At 40.7% G+C, this 19,563-nt stretch overlaps 1 protein-coding gene across 2 annotated transcripts in view; it reads right to left on the bottom strand.

Annotated features, from left to right (window-relative positions):
* The window catches only part of CNST (consortin, connexin sorting protein), a 115,596-nt gene that overhangs the window by 22,718 nt on the left and 73,315 nt on the right, over positions 1-19,563 (bottom strand). For both annotated transcript variants that reach the window (XM_045453196.1, XM_045453198.1), the window contains 5 exons: positions 12,905-12,935; positions 10,972-11,058; positions 10,398-10,512; positions 7,494-7,515; positions 7,220-7,316 (listed from right to left, as the gene is read on the bottom strand). In XM_045453196.1, coding sequence (XP_045309152.1) covers positions 7,220-7,316; positions 7,494-7,515; positions 10,398-10,512; positions 10,972-11,058; positions 12,905-12,935 — 352 coding nt within the window. The remainder of the gene's footprint in view (positions 1-7,219; positions 7,317-7,493; positions 7,516-10,397; positions 10,513-10,971; positions 11,059-12,904; positions 12,936-19,563) is intronic.

Genomic DNA, 19,563 nt, shown 5'->3' with positions numbered 1-19,563 from the left:
GCTCATGAATCTTGAGATCAGGACGTGAGCCAAAATCAAGAGTTGATGCTCAACGGACTGGGCCACCCAGGCGCCCCACCCCTCCAGAAGGCCTGTATTGGGATTCGGGCCTCTCAGACTCACCGTCTCTACCTTTTCTGCCACACCACTCCTCTCTCTGCCTCTGGACTTTCAGGGATGCTGCCTCAATTCTAACCTTCCACCTCTTCTAATTAATTTTTCCTTGTGGTCATCACATCTTTTAATTTCTAAGAATGTTTTAATTCTCTGAATGTTCTTTTTTAAAAAACAGCTTATTCTTATTTTCATATATATAATACTCTAACTTGTGACACTGTTCATTCATTTTTTAAAAGGTTTTCATCTGTTCTCTCCATTCTGTTTCCTTTGAGCTGCTTTCGGTTTGTCGGCTGACTTGGCTTCTGTCTTTCCTATCCGAGGCGACAAGCAGCTCTGTGCTTAAAGGCAAGTCTTCTCCAGGAGTTGGTCCTCAGTGTGGGACAAAGAGGGTCTAGGCCGTTCGCTGGAAGGCCTTCAATGTGAGTATCTGGAGGTTTTATCTCTTGGACAGGCAGTTGGTTTCCCCCAGAGGAAGCAAGAGACCAGCCGGCCACAGTTCTAGATACTAACTGCAGAAGGCAGGATAAGGTGCTTGCCATTCGGGGGATAAGATCTTCATTCCATGCTCATTTTCTGTAGAATACCCTTCCTTGAGTTGTGCCTCATCCAAGTCCACATTGCCTCTAGTTCAGGTGCTCTAAGAAATAAACCTCAGCTTCCCGCTTGGCAGAAAGGACATATAAACATCTAAGTGTTTCCTTAGGCCCAACCTCCTGTTGCCAGCCCAACCCTGTATGCTTGATCCTAGAGACACCTCCATGTTTCCCATTCCCAAATCCTTCCAGGTGGAACTCAACATTCTCTCTGTAGACGCTCAGTTATCCACCTTCTCTGGTGTAATGAGCCAGTTGCCACCCATCCACTTGCTTTCCAGCTTCCAGAACTTTCTGGATGTCACATCTACTGCTGCTGCTTCCTCACCGATTCGGTCACTGTGGGTTTCTGGGTTAAGAATCCCTTTCTGGGGTGCCTGGGTGGCACAGTTGGTTAAGTGTCTGACGTCAGCTCAGGTCATGATCTCACGGTTCGTGGGTTGGAGCCCACGCTGGGCTCTGTGCTGACAGCTCATAGCCTGAAGCCTGGTTCAGATTCTGTGTCTCTCCCCCACTCTCTCTGTCTCTCTCTCTCAAAAAAAAAAAAAAAAAAAAAAAAAAAATCCCTGACATTTCAGTGGTGTTCCAAGAAAAAGTGAAGGTAAGTGTTTGATCCACTATGTTTAATAAAAAATATTTTCCAGGGGGGGCTAGGTGGCTCAGTCGGTTGAGTGTCTGACTTTGGTTCAGGTCATGATCTCACGGTTTATGAGTTTGAGCCCCACGTCGGGCTCTGTGCTGACGGCTCAGAACCTGGAACCTGCTTCAGATTCTGTGTCTCCCTCTCTCTCTCTGCCCCTCCCCCGCTCGTGCTCTGTGTGTGTCTCTCTTTCTCTCTCAAAAATAAACATTAAAAAAAAAAGAATTGTAAAAATAAATAAATAAAAATATTTTCTGAATTTTTGACAAGTATGCATTCTAGTATACACTTATTATTGTTAATGTTTGCGTTAGCACGAAGTTCTGTTACACGGTGCTCCTGAACTCAAGGATCTGGTGAGGTAAGCCTGTCACTCCTTACTGCATTCACTTCACACCTACTAATAAGAACTCTGATGAAATAAAAATGGAATTATAGCTGAGTGCATGACAGATGCTTCATACGTAATGAATTAAAAGAGGTATTTCTAAAAGGAGAAGTTAGACTTAACCTAAGTTCTAATACATAATCTCAGAAATGTCCACGTCTCTGAGTTACCCTTTCCCCAATGAGTTCTCTCTCTCTTTCTTTGAAGTTTTATTTATTTTTTTTTAAGGAATCTCTACACTCAATGCGGGGCTCAAACTCAGAACTTGAGATCAAGAGTCTCGAGTTCTTCTGAATGAGCCAGCTAGGCAACCCTCCCATGAATTCTCTTTAGGGTTAAAATTCCCCCCCGCAATTCATGATAATAAGAGTAAAACATGCATGAATTAGCACATCTTATACTTTCTGAATACTTTATTAATTAACTTTAAGTACAAACATTTGAGTGGTATCAGGACTGAAGAAGTTTTCACAGGCCACTAAAAAAAATAAACTAAGTACGAAATGTTGATAATGTACAGCTTCTACAGAAGTGAATTCAAAACTAAAAATGTACATACCCAGTCATCCGGGAAAAGCAAGTTAAAACCACAATGATATTCATATCCACTAAAATGACTCACATAAAAAAGACTGACAACATTAAATGTCAGCAAGGATGTGGTGCTACTGGAATTCTCATATACCACTGGGGGGCTATAAAATGGTATAAACGGCAGACAGCTTGGCAGTTTCTTTTAGGACTAAACATGTACCTTCCCTATGACCAGCAATTCCACCCTCAATTCTTTAACCAAGAGAAACGAAAACATATATCCACAAAAAGACTTAAAGACTTTCTAGAAGTTTTAATCATGATATCCCCAACCTGGAAACAACCCAAATGACTGTCAACAGTCAAAGGGATAAGCAAATTGTGGCACAAAGAGCAGAATACCACTCGGCAATGAAAAGTAATGGACTAGTCAGTCATACATAATACGGTGACTCTGAAAAACAGTATGCTGATAAATTCTATTTATATCAAATTCTAAAGCAGGGAAAACCCACCAATAATAACAGGAAGCAATGGGTTGCCTGGGACTAGAGGTGGGAGGGACTAATAGTAAAAGAGGATTGGAAGGAAGATTCTGGAGTGATGAATATGTGCTACATCTTGATTGGGGTAGTAGTTACATGAGTATACACAGTTGTAGAAACTCCTCAAATTGCACACTTAAAATGGGTATATTTTTATTGCATGGAAATTGTACCTCAATGAAGTTGATAAAAGATGAGAAGGGAAAGATAAGTATAAAACTCATGATGGGGGTGCCTGGGTGGTTCAGTCGGTTGACCATCTGACTCTTGATTTCAGCTCAGCTAATCATCTCCTGCTTTGTGGGAATGAGCCCCGCATCTGGCTCTGCACTGGCAGCACGAAGCCTGCTTGGGATTCTCTTTCTGCCCCTCTACCCACCCCTGCTCCTCCTACGCACACACACTCTTTTTCTCTCAAAATAAGTAAGTAAACATTAACAAAAACAACTCAGGATGATAATTTTCTCAGAGGTGGGGTAAAAGCAGGAGACAGAACAGACAAGAACACAAAGGTACTTGTAACAGAAATGACAGTAATTTAATCCTTAGTTGGACATTAGGTTTACAGGTCACCATTTTGTTTTCATGTATTATGTAATGAATATTATTTTTTACATATAAAATACTGCTTGATAAAAATAAATAAAATATAAAATTAATAAAAATGCAGCGACTTTAGGGTCAGAAAACCAGGATCTAGCTTTGGGTTCTAATGAATTCTATTCCTGGATAACTCACTTCCTTGAGTTTCTTAAAAATGACTCAGCCTAACTTATATTGGTTGGAGGAACAGATGAAATAATACACATAAAACTATTTTGAAAATATAAAATACTATGTAAATTACTTGAAGACCTAATAATGGCGATTAATTATAAAAGTATGAATAACAGAACATTAACAGAACACCAGTGGCAGGGGCAGTGCTAACATGGGAAGGAAGGAGGAGGAGGAGAAAGACTAGTGTGCATATACGGAGTTCTTACCTTGTGCAGGTACTGTTCTAAACTCTTAACATTAAATGACTACTAAAAATTTTTTTAAATGTTTATTTATTTTTGAGAGAGAGAGAGGCAGAGCATGAGTGGGGGAGGGGCAGAGAGAGAGGGAGTCACAGCATCTGAAGCAGGCTCCAGGCTCTGAGCTGTCAGCACAGAGTCCCACATGGGGCTAGAACTCATGGACCATGAGATCATGACCTGAGGCAAAGCCAGATGCTCAACTGACTGAGCCACCCAGGCTCCCCATGAAATGACTACTTTAATCCATATAAGAATCCTATGATGTTAAGTACTATTCGTGTCCACATTGTGGAGTTGAGGAAAGGGAGGCCCAGAGAAATTAGGCAACTTGCCTAAGATCACGCAGTTTTAAGTGGTGGAGACAAGATTCAAACCAGACAAATCTGGCTCCAGAAACAATGTCTTTAACCACTACACAAAAAAATGGCAAGAGCAAGGAATATGGAGAAAAAGAAAAGGGAAACAAACATCTACATGGTACTATATGTTGGACGCTGTTAAAAATGAGGAATATGAGGTAAAACAAAAATATCTTTAATACCATTTATTTTAATTTTTTAATTAAAAAAAATTTTTTAGCAGGTTTCCCTCCCAGCATGGAGCCCAATGTAGGACTTAAATTCATGACCCTGAGATCAAGACCTGAGATGAGATCAAGAGTTGGGCCTTCACTGACTGAGCCACCAAGGAGTGTCAAATACCAATCATTTAAAGGATTATTTTCATATTTCTCTTTTTCTTACGTTCTTACATTTCTGTGCATTTAGTCAGAAAATAGCCAATCTGAGGAAACCAGTTCTGGGAAAGGGGACATGATTCTTTAAAAGATACTGTTTCATCAGACTTGGCAAGATTTCTCTGCCCAGAATTTCCTGCATACCTTCCTCATAAGATGGAGGTCAGTGAGATGCCCATGCTGTGAAAGCCTTTGGGAATGCATACAACTTACTCAGCGGAAGGCTGCTGTGTTCAGTCAGAAACCAGAAGACCCAGGTTCCAGACGTGAATCAAAGCACAAGCAAGCTACTTAAATGTGGAAGCTCAGCGTCTCCTCATCTGTACACCACGTTATCTCCCAGCAGATGCCGCTACAAGGAGTGCTGAGCTTGACCTGTGCAGCAACCAGTACTAACTGGTCAAGTCAATCAGCCAGTAACACCACTGTTCCCAGACAACGGGCCATGGAGACACATCCACATCCAAACTGGGTGCTACTTGTGAATTTCTCCTCTTTAAGATCTTTATAAAGCTCATTGTACTGTGCTTTCCCATATAAAAATGACTGGAAAAGAGACAGCTACTGTGGTACACAGTATGGAGGTTCCTCAAAAAATTATAAATAGAATTACCATATGATCCAACAGTTTCACCACTGGGTATTTACCCAAAGAAAATGAAAACACTAATTTGAAAAGATATGCACTTCTACGTTTATCACAGCATTCTTTACAATAGCCAAGATACAGAAGGAACCCAAGTGTCCACTGATAGACGAATGGATAAAGATGTGGTCTACGTACACAGGGGAATATTACTCTGCCATAAAAAGAACGAGACCTTGCCATTTGCAATAACATGGATGGACCCAGAAGGTATTGTGCTCATTGAAACAAGTCAGACTGAGAAACACAAAACCATGATTTCACTCACATGCAGAATCTAAAAAAACAAAAACAAATGAATAAACAGACAAAAAGCAGAATCAGACCTATTAAATACAGAGAATAATCTGGTGGTTGTCAAAGGGGAGGACGGTGGGAGGTGGTGCAAAATGGGTGAAGGGGAGTGAGACACACAGGCTTCCAGTTACGGAATGAAGAAGTCAAAGGAATAAAAGGTACAACACAGGGAACATCGTCAATGGTACTGTAACAGTATTGTATGGTGACGCATGGTAGCTAGACTTGTGGCGAGCATAGCATAATGTACAGAATTGTTGAATCAGTATGTTGTACACCTGAAACTAATGTAACATTTTTGTCAAGTATACTCAAAAAAAAAAAAAAATCAGGTACTTACTTGTAGGATATTTTTTTTTTTCTTTTAAAGATCAGGGATGAAAAGTAGAAAGAGAAGTTTGCATTTAAAAATGCAAAATATAAGGGGCTCCTGGGTGGCTCAGTTGGTTAAGCATCCGACTCATGGTTTCAGCCCGGGTCATGATTTGGCAGTTTCGTGGGTTCAAGCCCTGCACTGGGCTCTGCGCAGGCAGCACGGAGCCTGCTTGGGGTTCTCTCTCTCCCTCTCTCTCTCCCTCTGCCCCTCCCCCGCTTGCTCGCTCTCTCTCTCTCTCTCAAAAAATAAATAAGCTTAAAATAATTTTTTTTAAAAAACTAAAATGCAAAGTATAAAATAAAATTTTATTTGGAGAAAGATCCAATTCCTTAAAAAAAAAAAAGAAGAGACAGGAAGAACAGAGTGTGTAGTAGGAATGACCTAAGGCAATATCCCAAATTCCCCTCATGAAGAATAGGGGGTAAAGATGTAGGGGGGGGAAAAGGCTTGTAAAGAGAGAAAGGCAAATTCAATTGAAGGCATCCTCCTCCCCCTCTCAGTCCTCCCCCTCCTCTCCATCTCCACCTCCTCCTCCTCCTCCCCCTCCCCCTCCTCCTCCTCCTATGTCTTCAGGCAACTCAGTCAAAACACCTGATGCTGCCTGTTTACAAGCAGGGCTCTCAGGTCCAGGGACACTTTATGTCCCTCAGAGTAGAAGTCAGTACTAAAATCGTATTTCAGGAAAAATAAACACCCAAAAGTGTATTTATTTATCTTTATTTTCTGAAGTTTCTATAGTGTACATCCATTAGTACTGTAAGAAAGAGTTTCTGAAAATCTTTAAACTTTGGGCGTAAGACATGAAGTGGTATAAAATATATCATAAATACTTCAAAAATGTACACGTGCGAGTTAAAGTACACCATGTGTTAGAAAATACAAAAAGGAAGAGAATAAATTGCTATAGATGAATTACCAAGAAACAAGACTTCTTAAAATATCTAGATTTACAGCACAAATTCCTGGTAAAGTCTCTATAATAATTGCTGGTTTTTAAACAAAAAAGGGTGTGCAAATATGCCAAAACTGACTCTGTTTCAGAGCATTTTTATACAGTTTTGTCAGTCTGTTAGATATATATAGCTACCTACTGAACACAAGGAAATAAGTTTGTTTTTATAAGAATTTAGATGTTATAATTTCTACTACTAGGCATCTAAAAATAGAGTTACACAATATAAAAAAAATTTTGCTTTGCAATTTGTCTAGTAGGAGAGGTATATGCATGCAAAAAAATGTAAATGCAAAAACAGTCCTTGTAACACTTGTAAAATGTAAGAGGCAGGCGTCTCTTACGCCCCTCTCTAAATGTGAAAACATACCCGGCTCTTTGGCTGTGGTTCCTCTTTCATTTGGATCTTCAGAAACTATTAATGGCGTAAAGCATTTCCTTCCCAGAGGCTTTTCTACGGCTGCTATCTAAAAAGTTAAAAAACAAAATAAAACAAGAAAAACTTTTGGGGAAACTGCTGCATTAAATTAGAAATCTGAAAATAATTTGAGAAGCGTTTCATTATTTCCTAAAACAGTCCGTACAACAGACATAGGACACTTAACATTTTTTCCATAGATATTTTCAAGGAAACTGTCTCTTACCTTATGTTTGGACAAAACAGGACTGTAGAAGAAAAGAGAAAAAAAAAAGATTTTTGAAAAATTACAGCAGCAATATGCTTCCAAACAAATGTCACTGAAATGGCTGTAAAAATAAAATATAGCTTCTCCGGATTCTAAAATTAGTGCAGAACATTTCCACTGCTGACACATTACCACTGGTTCACACAGTTCAAAGGGCAGCTATATAATGTGGTAGCTCCTTAGATAACCAAATATTATTGAAAACCCCCAAAGAAGCTGAGATCCAGGGGAAAAAATGTCAACATTTTGCTAATAATATAAAGAGTATTTCACACACACACTTTTCAAATTTTAGTTTATGTCATTATGGTCTGAAATAGGTTATGATGAAAGATAATTTGATTGGCATTATCCATGGAAACAGGTAACAAAAAAAGTAATTTTGAAACATTATCTTTTAGGGAATACCAGAGATAACACAAAGGATATGTCCATGGAAAAGGTATGCACAAAAAGATAGCCATTTTATTCAAATACTCAAAAATCAGAAACAATCTGAATGTCTATTAACAATATAATGGATAGATGAATTGCTACACATACAGCAAATCCACACAGGAATAAAACTGAGCAAATTACCATTAATATGCATCAACATGTAACTCAGACATAACATAATGATGGGCAAAGGCAGTTAACACAAAAATGTACATTCTGTATGATTACATTTATCAGAATCACAGAACAGGTAAATATACTGTTACAGAACTTAGACACTGGTTATTTTAGGGGGTGGGTACTGACTTGGTACCTGTATGAGGGAGCACCGTGAGGGGCTGGGCTATTTTGTATCTTGGTCAGAGTGTAGCTCCAGGGACATATATGTGTATGTAAAAACTCACAGAGCTTATGCACTTCATTGTATATGGAATTAAAAATTATTTATATTAAGAAATTTAGGAGTAACAATTTGGGGGGATTATTTACAGTTATAGCATAAACACATCATGCCCATATTATATTAAATAAATATTTGTTTTTAAATAATCAAAACATCTGGGGTGTCTGGGTGGCTCAGTCGGTTAAGCATCTGACCTCAGCTCGGGTCATGATTTCATGGTTCGTGGGTTTGAGTCCTGCATCAGGTTCTCTGCTGTCAGTGCAGAGCCCGCTTCAGATCCTCTGTCTCCCTCCATCCCTCCCTCTCTCTCTCTCTCTCTCTCTCTCTCAAAAATAAACAGTAAAAAAAAAAAAAAAAAAAAAAAAAGCAAAAAAAAGATTTAAATAATTAAAATATCTGCAACACATTAAAAACTATTAGTTCCATGGGAAAGGCAGGGAAAGTGTCTACACTGAATATTTTGAAAGTAAGAAAACAATCTCCTGGGGCACCTGGGTGGCGGTTAAGTGTCTGACTCTTGATATTGGCTCAGGTCATGATGTGACTCATGAGTTTGAACCCCATGTTGGGCTCTGCGCTGACAGTGCGGAGCCTGCTTGGGATTTTTTCCTCCCTTTCTCTCTGCCCACCACCCCCCACCCCGCCCCAATCTCCTGCTCGTATGCATGCATGCTCTCTCAAAATAAATAAATAAACATTACAAAAAAAAAGGCAGACTGCCACATGCAGTGCCTCGTTAAAACAAACAAACAACCCCCCCCCCTTATCTATTTGTAAAGATTCCATTATTTTAAACCTCTATGAAGTTGAAAGTTGATCTATTTATAACATGCTAAGAAACTGGGTTATAATGCACAGTCCCTAAAAATACTGTTTCAAAGGTTCAAATTAACAGAAGGCAACTGTTACCATGAAAGGTGAATGAGCATCATTTCTGAATCCACAGTGATTCTTTAAAGGCTGATCTCCAAAATAATCAGACCCCAAAACAACCATCCGCTACCTGAGCTAAACAACAATTGCATGGGTCTGTTGCATTATTAACAAACTGAGTTTCAGTTTACTCTGTGATTCTGGAGGAAAAGGATATAAAGTTATCAACAGAATGGAACCTTTCAGCTTCTGAATGGAGGATGTTGTTCATCTCAGAAACCTGCATTCGTTTGAAGACAGTCATGCCCTCTCACCTTGAGAATTTCGAGTCTTAAAATAATGATTTCAAAAAATATATGCAAATGCTTTGTTATCACTACAATTTAGTTTTAAAAATCCAATTTGATACAAATAAAGCAATTTAAAATTATCTGGTAAATATAAAAAAATTATATGGTAAACATAGCTTTCCTTCTGCAGTATTTTGGTTAAATATTGTACTGTTTTTGCTTCCCACTATTAGACAAATCTTACAGATTTTTTTTTTTCTACAACATACAAACACTGGCAAACAACTACAATAAAAAAAATCCTGGGGTGCCTGGGTGGTGCAGTCGGTTAAGTGTCCGACTTCAGCCAGGTCACAATCTCGCGGTCCGTGAGTTCGAGCCCCGCGTCGGGCTCTGGGCTGATGGCTCAGAGCCTGGAGCCTGTTTCCGATTCTGTGTCTCCCTCTCTCTCTGCACCTCCCCGTTCATGCTCTGTCTCTCTCTGTCCCAAAAATAAATAAACGTTGAAAAAAAAAAAATTAAAAAAAAAAAAAAATCCTAATACACGCTTTTTTTCCATTTGAATCACCTAATCTCTTAGCCAAAAAGAGACCAAAATTAGATGTTACATTTTACAATTTCTGATTAGAAGGTGCTTTGAACTTCCGGAAAGTTGAACTTTTACAATGCTCAGGCTAAGAAATTGAGATAAAAGCTGAGAAAGAAACCTAAGCGTTTCATTTTACCTGCTTTAATTTCCCCAGCTGAAAGTATTAACAAAGAAATAAAAAATGGATCATGGATTTCAAATATTCAGTGCTACAATGCTTCTTCAATACTCTATTCCAACTCATTCTACACAAATACTGATGTACTTACTCTTGATGTGTTGTGCAAAATTTAGTAAGCCGTTCAAAATCTTCACCATTAAATCCTTTTTCTGAATTCCTTACAGATGTAATTGTATGTGGCTGTACAGTTTTCCATTTTGTTTCTAAATGTAAGATATTTGTTAATTACTGGCTATTACGAAACATATTTAGGAGGGCAAAAGTAGTTGACTAGTGTCACTGATAAAGATCACCATGCAAAATTATCTCCTCATACAACCCAAGTTAACACAGTTACAAATAGCTAAGTGATTACTTTTCGGTAGGAGTAAATACTATCCCAGAGACTAAATTAGCCAATAGGCCCTGCCAGGGGATCAGGAGAAATGCAGGGTTGTAAGTGTTCTTTTCTTGCCATTGATAGGAAAAGCAAAACACAAAGAGAGAAATTTTCTCACAGGGACCCGGACTTGTGGTAAAAACGCTACCTTCTTTGCAACATTAACTTGACTGTGGAAACATCTATTTCCTGATTTACAAAACCAGGTCAAATATGTTAAATGTCTAGATAGGAACATGCTAGATTACTGACAATTGCACATCCCATGTCAGTCCGTACTTACCCCACTCTTCTTGAATGGCAGAGAGGTTTGCGAGCAATTTCTCGTGATACAGTCGTTCAAGCTGAATAAACTTCATTGCTTTCTCGTCTGAATAGAAAATTTGAGGAAAATAGAAATCTGGACTCTTTACATTTAGCCTAATATCTTAAGAAGAATATTCTACGGAAATTGGGAAATTTGGAGCTTACCAAAAAACGAAAGGACTCTAAATATTTTTAGGTTTAAACAAATCTTATTAAGTAGGGTTTCCTGGTTTTGGAGTAGGTAAGTTTTCATACAGCGTGGGATGCCACAGCTATGTGGGTTCCTTTCCAACAGCAAACAGAAACAAAAAAGTTTTAATGCTGAAGGAATGCCTGCTTGCAAATATATCTCTAGAAGAATCAATTAAAAGTAATGTAATTGGAAAGAGCACCCACAGGGAATCCTAGAGTCTAAGTGTTTCCCATTTTTCCCCCTTAAATCACCTGTCAAGCAACTGTGCTACTAAGTCAGGTGTGTTCCTGATATCTACTCACCTTGACCCTCGACTTATTTCCCACCGAAGGCTTTTCTCCCACAACACCAAAGGGTTACACGCCTGAACAAGGACAGAGCACAACATTATATGGGTCTTTTGTGGAAATTTACCCAACTGGCCAGAGGGATTCTCATAATTACGTGCGTGTACTCTTTTGTGGGATTTTCGTATAAACTTCTGCCTTCTCCATCCTTATCATGCACTTAGCATCATAGGAGGTCGTGATAAATTGTCCAGCTGTCTATCTTCCTTTGGGCCTTGTTCTAAATGTTGACCCAGAAAGAAGGAAGAGAAAAAACTCGCTGTTTAGCTTTTTGCCCTTCCCACGATAACCGAGGTTCATCCACCACCTAGGCGGGGGATCATCAAGTAGGCCAGGGGGAAGCGGGGCGATTCCATTTTCCATTTCCCTCTGCCCTAAAGTACACCAATGTTTCTCAAACTTTACTGGACACAAACAGTATCTGGGAAACTTGCCAAAATGCATGTTCCTGGGTCGGATCCCCGAAGCTCTGATTCTTAGGCCCCTAGATTTGCATACCAAGAAGCTCCCCGAGATGTGGGTGCTGGTCTTCAGTGCACTACGAAGTACTCACTATTTGGTTAGAAAAGCGTTCTAGCCGCATTTCCACCAGAATTACATTTCCCGCACGCTTAGTCATGAACTGCCACCGTCTCAAGTTTCCACAGTTTGTCTGACAGGGATAATAGCTGCTTCTCCCGCAGTCTGCTTAGAGACGTGGTAAAAGTCAACAAGGTTAGTAGGAGAAACACATCGCACAAATGGGGAAATACAGGTGAGTTTAGAGCACATTCTTTCTAGAGAGTAGATATTGGGCCATCCCTGAAAAAGAGAAGCCATGTATAAAAAGGCCAAGTGGAAAACTGGGGGAAGAAATGTTTCCGATAGAAAAGCTAAGCTCCTGCCTGGGCGGTCTCACTTGACAGCATCTATCCTGTTTCTATTACAAATGAAGAATTCGGTCTTCCTTTTGCAGCCAGAATTTATAATAAGAAAGTCCTGAGATTTACCAGGTGTAGTATGGCCAAATGAATATCACTTGACTTGGACTTCTGTTTTAATTCAAAAGAAAGAAAATCCAATAGATTTTCAAATTATACTTTTCAGCAATGTGCTTCTCCCCCCCTCTCCAACACGCAAATATTGATATTATGGTAAAATTGGGGCTTCTACATGTCAGGTCAAATTTGGGTGGTTCTAGAGAATTTTCCGGAGTAGCAGAAATTCTCTACATCTTGCTTTCTGAGGTGGTTACATGGGTGGACACAGCTGTTGAAACCCACTGAAAACAACAGATATAAACATATTGTATGTAAACCTCAATTTTAAAAACATGGGCAGTTCTCTGAGTCAGTCCTATGAATTTCTTCCTGAAATTAAGAAAAGGATACAGTCTTCCTCCTGGAAATAGGACTCTGCTATCTGTCAAACAAACAAACAAACAAACACAGGAAATTAGATTCATATTTGGATGAAAAGGCAAACCTGGAAAACATCAAGACCTTGACACTCTCAGAGTGTCATCAAACTAAGAAAACTCTTATTCACCAGATGAGAAGAAATCTGACTGTAGGCACAGGACACATTTCTGAAGTCACTTATCACAAGCAGAGTAAACAGAGATGTTCTTTGGTCTTTACACAACCTCTCTTCCTACTCTACTTCACATCAAAGCAAACTTCACCGATTTGTTAGAGTTTAGAAGAACTCTAACGAATGAGGAAAACACTACAGGGGCTTGTAAAGATATAGGGCGAGGGAAAGAGTGACTATGTATTGTAAATCACAAAGTTAAAAGGCGTCAAGTCACATGAGACTCATGTGCATTTCACAAACTACCTCAGGGGACACTGACTTTTGGTTCTCTTTCGATATTTCACAAAAGGCCAATAGTGCTAAACAGTTGAGCAACGATGGCTGGAATATATACAAAGTGCCACACAGTATAAAGGGCACTGGATGGGGGGTCCAGAGCCTCAGGATCTGGACCCAGTCGAGGCTGATCAGTTACCAGATTCATTCTAACGCATACTTCAACTGAAAAATTCTTGGCCTCTAAAAACGCGGGGATCTTTTATTTCTATCTTAATTTAGATATGGCATTAATAAATAGAACAGTAAAACTGAAAGTATTCACTGAGAAATATTTGCATAAACTGTTGTCATATTTAGAGTATTTCACATAAGTCCTTTACACTTGTAAAACCGTTTCATTCTTACTAAGTCTCTAGTTAAAAAAGGTGTTCCATTTATAGATCCCGATCTCCATTTTCCAGCTCTCTGCCAATGCAAAGAGCAATGAAGTCCTTGTCAAACCTATAATCAAGCAACAAAGAGGAACGTTTTCCCCCAAGTCCTATGGTGGCAACAGCATACTTTTAAAAGAAGATATTTGCCTAGCTTAAAATTTATACGACAGCTCTAACATTTTTCTATGGGCAATATACGTAACTGGACTCAACACTTCTCTGTCAAGTTTTAATTTCACCTAAAGCTTGAGCCCACACTTATTTTCTATTCTCAGGACTTCGCTAAGGATAAACTGCTTGTCTTTATCAGCTCATCGATCTAAAGGTGTGCTATATTGGTCCTACTGGAACCACAGGAGATTGTCAATATCTGACCACTTTTTACTCCCAAAACAAGAATTTCATATACTACAACCAGCAGTGTGCTGGTCCGTGTCTAACCTCTGGCCCCTGAGTGCTGGAGAGAGCCCTGATTTGTAGCATTTGCTCATTTCTGTGGTGTCAATACTTCCATCACGGCCAATCCCGAGCTCCCAACATGATGGATGTCACTGGATGTGGTTCTCATGAGCCAGCAGTGGTGAGCACCACTGGGTTACACCTAACAGAAACCAGTGTCATTTCATTTATCAACTTCCAGTGAAAAATCGACTACCCATCACATCCAACACGGTTTCTGGTTGCCCACGACGATTAGATTTCTGGCTCTTCAAAGCTATTCTCCTCGCCTGCTGCATTTGTGCACCACTGGCACAGTCATTTATAAAAAGCTGCACACGCTTACAAACCAGACTTTCTGGCACTACAGAAATATACATTTCAATTAGCTTCCAGATTTCTGTGACAGTTCCAGTAACCTAAAAGCAACCACAGAGAGAGGGTCATGAGACCCAATGCCTCAAAAGTAAAAGGCATTTCCAGGTGAAAGGGCATCTGAGAAAATAAATACACTGCCCTGGTAGAAGCCTGCCCCTGGCCAGTCTAGCATCTCCTTTGATATCCCAGGTCTAAATCTTGGAGGTAGTCTGGAACGGCAGAGAGAACGCGGAGTGTGGAGGTGAGTAACTGACCTATGTTCTGGTCCAAGCTTTGCTACCACTGGCCGTGTGACCTTGGACAGATATGTCATCTCATGTCTCAAGCCGCAGCTTCCCTTATCCGTCCGACAGGGACAGTAACACCCACAACTCTCTGAGACCAGGTTGCTAGGCTGCTGTAAAGGGTAATGAGGGAGTACGTATCTAGCGTAGTGGTCAACACACAGCAGCAAGTGCTGAGAATGGTTTCTGAGTCTGAGTCTGACCCAGAAGTACAAGATGCAGAGTAGAATCATCGGAAGAAGTAAGCTGAAAGTCACTTTGGGAGGGCAACAGTTTTAAGTCACCTACCAGGAACTAGAAAAGGGAAGTAGGAAGGTGTATTTTTTGACCCCAGTCACAGAGACTGGCTTCAAGGATCCCAGCACATCTATTTCCTGTCTAAGTCTGACACCAGTTCAGTACCAACTCACTGAGCACAGAGCACCCCGCTTGGTGTTTCCCTTCCCACTTCTATATGAAAGGCGTCCAAATTTATGAGTTCAGTTATATACTTAAAGCTAGCCTGCAGTCATATTAAATAAGTGTGTGAAAGATTACTCATACCGAGAACAAGAATTTTTAAGTGGAATCTTCAAGAGTTTCAAGAACTAAAAATACAAGGATGTATCTGATGTAACTGTAGTCATGTTTCCAACAGCCTTTAGCACATATTCAATGATACATCACTTCCAAAATAATGGACTCTCCCTCTCCAATTCCTCATTTCTGTTAATGGTACCATCCCTCGCCCAGCCGCATCTCCTGGTCATCTCTGACTTTTCTCATCTGCTTTGTACCCACACCAAGTCCTAGTGACCGTCCCCTCAAGAGGACTGCGATCCATCCCTCTCCGTATCCATCGCCGCCACCGTAACCCACAGGCTGTCCTCACCTTATGTTTGAATGATCAGTGTCTCCTTTCAGTTATTTTCATTAAAACCGTGCGTGCCTGTGGCGTATGGAGTCACAGAGCCCTATAATATGTGCTCACAAAGCCCTGCCACTCTTGCCCTTTTCTCCTTTCTTCGGGACCAAGCATTCAGAGTCCTTCCAGTTTCTTTTTCTTTTAACCTGTGTCTCTCTACACATTATGCCTATTTTGGTCATTTCTGGATTTTTCAGTTTTAGAAGATGAGGACTGAGTCTTTTGCTCGCCTCAGCCTAGCCCTGCAAACACACGCTACATGTACATATTCTGTGACACCCGCACCCCCCCCCCCCCCGCCCACACACACACTGTTAGCCTGTTACGGGTAGATAATATCTAATGTGTACCTTATCATGAGCCTATCCAGATAGTAAACTCTTACTATTTTTCCCTTCCTGAAAACCGTTTGTTTCCCCTGGAGTTACTTTTTTCTTTCCTTTTCCCTCCCACTTTTCTTTTTTTTTTTTTTGGGGGGGGGGACACAGTTTTCCACGCACTTGTCACTTAGACAACTCCAAACACATCACCAAGAGTCTAAATCTGCCCTTGATACACTCAGGTACAGCAAATACTCAGAAATAGGAAAATGATACAGAAGTTTCTCCCTAGACTATTCTGATCCCCTCCAAACGGAACTGGTTACTCTCTCCTCAGTACAAACTTGTCGTCTTCGAACATTCCTTCACCTACAGACTCCCTTCACCTCTCTCCTAGGCAAGATCCCCAATTTCAGCTATCTCGCATCCTGCTACTTGGTTTAGTCCTTTGTTTCAGTGCAGCCTCTAGTGGTTTCCTCAGAAAGAGCAGAAAGGAGACACCAGAAGGCAAGTGTACCTGGAAAGGGGTGACTAAGAGGGAGAGTTTCAGAAACTGAGGTGTACCAGGGAACAGCACCGCACCGTGCAGAGTCTTCTAGGCCACGTAGGGATTTTAGCTTTTACTCTGATGAGAAGCCACGAGAGGGCTCTAAGCAGAGGCTGACATGATGTGACACATCTTCTCTGGGTCACAATGACTGCTGTATGGAGGACAGTGATCACATGGAAGAGGGAGAGAACAGGGTTTCTACAGTGAGGGGTTCACTGCGAGAACCAGGTGAGATGTGACGGTGTCCCGTACAGGGGTGGGGGCAATGAAGGAGGGAAGAAGGGCTCAGATTCCGGGCATATGTGGAAATAGGTCTGCAGCACTTTCTGACTGGAACTGGAAGTTGGGGGGAGGTAAATAAAATTTGGCTGTAAAGTATTTGGTCTCAGCAACTAAATGGATGGAGTTGCCGTTTAACAAAAGGGTCTGGAAGACTAGGAAAGCAGAAGATTTGGAAGAAAAACTGAAGTTTGATTTGGGACATCTTAAGTTTGAAATGCTCTGCAGACACCTCAGGAGGCCAGATACTGAAGTCCGGAGTTCAGAACTGCCTAGTGAAGTGCTCCAATGCTGAAAACTGAGTAATCTTTGGAGGACTCAACAAACGAGCCAGAGAAAGCATGGCTAGTGAGGCAAGACGTGAAAGCCAAGAAGGAAGGGTCCCAAAGGCAAATAAAGAAAGTGTTTCAAAATGGGAGTATGTGATTAACCTGTCAAAGGTTCTAATGCCTCCAGCAGGATGGAAACTGAGGACTGACCACTGGATTTGCAACATGGAGGCCACCTATGACCTTCAGAATGTCATTTTGGTGGAGTGTGGGGAAAAAAGCCAGACCAGAGTGGGTTCAAGAGAGAAGTGGGTATGGAATGCTACCCAAGCAGAATCATTGTCCAAAATGGTTTAAACTGAATCACACCATGGAGAGATAATCAGACAAGTCCTAATTATGGGACATTCTACAAGAAGTCTTGGGCTCTTCATAAAGGTCAATGTTACGAAAGTTAAAAAAAAAAACTTTTCAGGCACAGACTGTTTCCGATCATGTAAGACTAAAGAGTCTTGACGACCGAATGCAATGTGTAGTCTTTCATGGGATCCTGGATTCGGGGAGAACTAGTCACATTTGTGGAACAATGTGAGGAGAATTCAAATACAGGCTGTACGTGAAATAATACTATTTTACCAGCATCTCGTTTCTTGTGGTTGATACAGGTCACGCAGAGGGGTACCCGCGGTGTTGGGAAACACATGCGTGTGTATTTAGGGGTGATGTGATATAATACCTAAAAATTACGGTGTTTCAGTGGCAAATACGTGTCTGTAGGGGGTGGGGGGCATGAAAATTCGGCAAAATGTCAGTAACTAGCAATTCCAGGTGAAAGACATAATGCGCCTTGCTGGGAGTTACTGAAATGGACGAAACGGCCTCCACCTCTCCCTGATTTGTGTCTCCCCTGGGAGGCGGATGGATTCAAGTCTTCTCGGCTGAAGAGCACACCCTGCAGCTCACTCCTGCTGCCTCAGCGCCTCTGCTGACCCCCAGCCTTCTCTCCAAGCAAGCGGTCTTTGAATTAGCGACAGTGAGGCTACAGTCATAATGCTTAGCATTTACTTGGCTCTTACTGTGTACCAAGCACTACGTCAAGTGCTTTTACATGCATTATTTCATTGAGTCCTCTGCCATTTACAGAAGAAACTGAAAGCCACTGAGACTGTGAGTGGGGGAGCCCAAAGCCCTGCTTTTAAACCACCACCATGTCTCCTAAGCCCCTCTGTCAGGGGAGGACGGATTGCTCAGACACGTAAGAAGCACGGCCTACAGGACTCAGCAAACTGATATGTTCCTGGGGGATTAGGGGTGGGATTTTATATTGAGACGTCAAAAAATTAAGTAAAAGGAGCCTGGCTGGCTCACTCACGTGACTCTTGATCTCAGGGTCGTGAGTTTGAGCCCCATGCTGGGCGCAGAGATTACAAAATAAGTAAATAAAAATACAAACAGACACATAAACAAACAAACTTAAAAATTGTTTTAAATAATCTTGCGGCCTGATCAAAGTCTAGCAGTCCTAGAACTGCCTCGGCTGCAGGATCATATAGCAGTAGAAAAGAACATTCTTCTTACTTTTAACGAAACAACAGCCCAGTGACATAAACTTGAAAAGATTTGACTACATTTGCTATTTCCTTCTTTACTCCAAATGTCCTTTTCCTCAACTCTTTATCAAAATTCTACAGAAGAGTTCAAAGAAGAGTGAAACCAACAGCCATTTACTTCTTATTAGATCTGTCAAATGTTGACATTCTGCCAAATTTGCTTTCTCTGTCTTTCCCTCTCTTACATACTTTTTCCTACTGAAATGTCATACGTCATGGTAAGTGAAAATATCATAATATGGGCACTATGTCATTTTACTCCCAAACACTTGGGCATGTATCTCTCAAGAACAAGGATGCTATATACTACAAAACCTACAATTTTATTACCAAAAAGAAAAAGACAAAAAAAAAAAAGGGGGGGGGGAGGGGATGGGGAGCACCTGAGTGGCTCAGTTGGTTGAGCATCTGACTCTTGGTTTCGGTCAGGTCATGATCTCACGGTTCGTGAGTTCGAGCCCCACATGGTGCTCTGCACTGACAGAGAGGATCCTGCTTGGGATTCTGTCTCCCTCTCTCTCTGCCCCACCCCTGCTTGGTCTCTCAAAAATAAATAAATAAACAGTCAAAAAAAAAACAACCAAGAAAAAATTCTATTACTAGTCTCAAGAAATTAGAGCAATAAATAATATTATGTAACATACTGGCTATGTTCAAATTTCTCTCATGATGTTCCAAAAACAGATGCTCTGAATGGAAAAAACAAATTCTGATCCCAGAATTATAAGGAATTTGTTTTGTGAGGGAGTCTCAGTTTCTCCATTATTTT

This window comes from Leopardus geoffroyi, chromosome C3 (genome assembly GCF_018350155.1).
Source record: "Leopardus geoffroyi isolate Oge1 chromosome C3, O.geoffroyi_Oge1_pat1.0, whole genome shotgun sequence".
Lineage (NCBI taxonomy): Eukaryota > Metazoa > Chordata > Mammalia > Carnivora > Felidae > Leopardus > Leopardus geoffroyi.
This window is presented reverse-complemented; position numbering and strand designations above follow the sequence as displayed.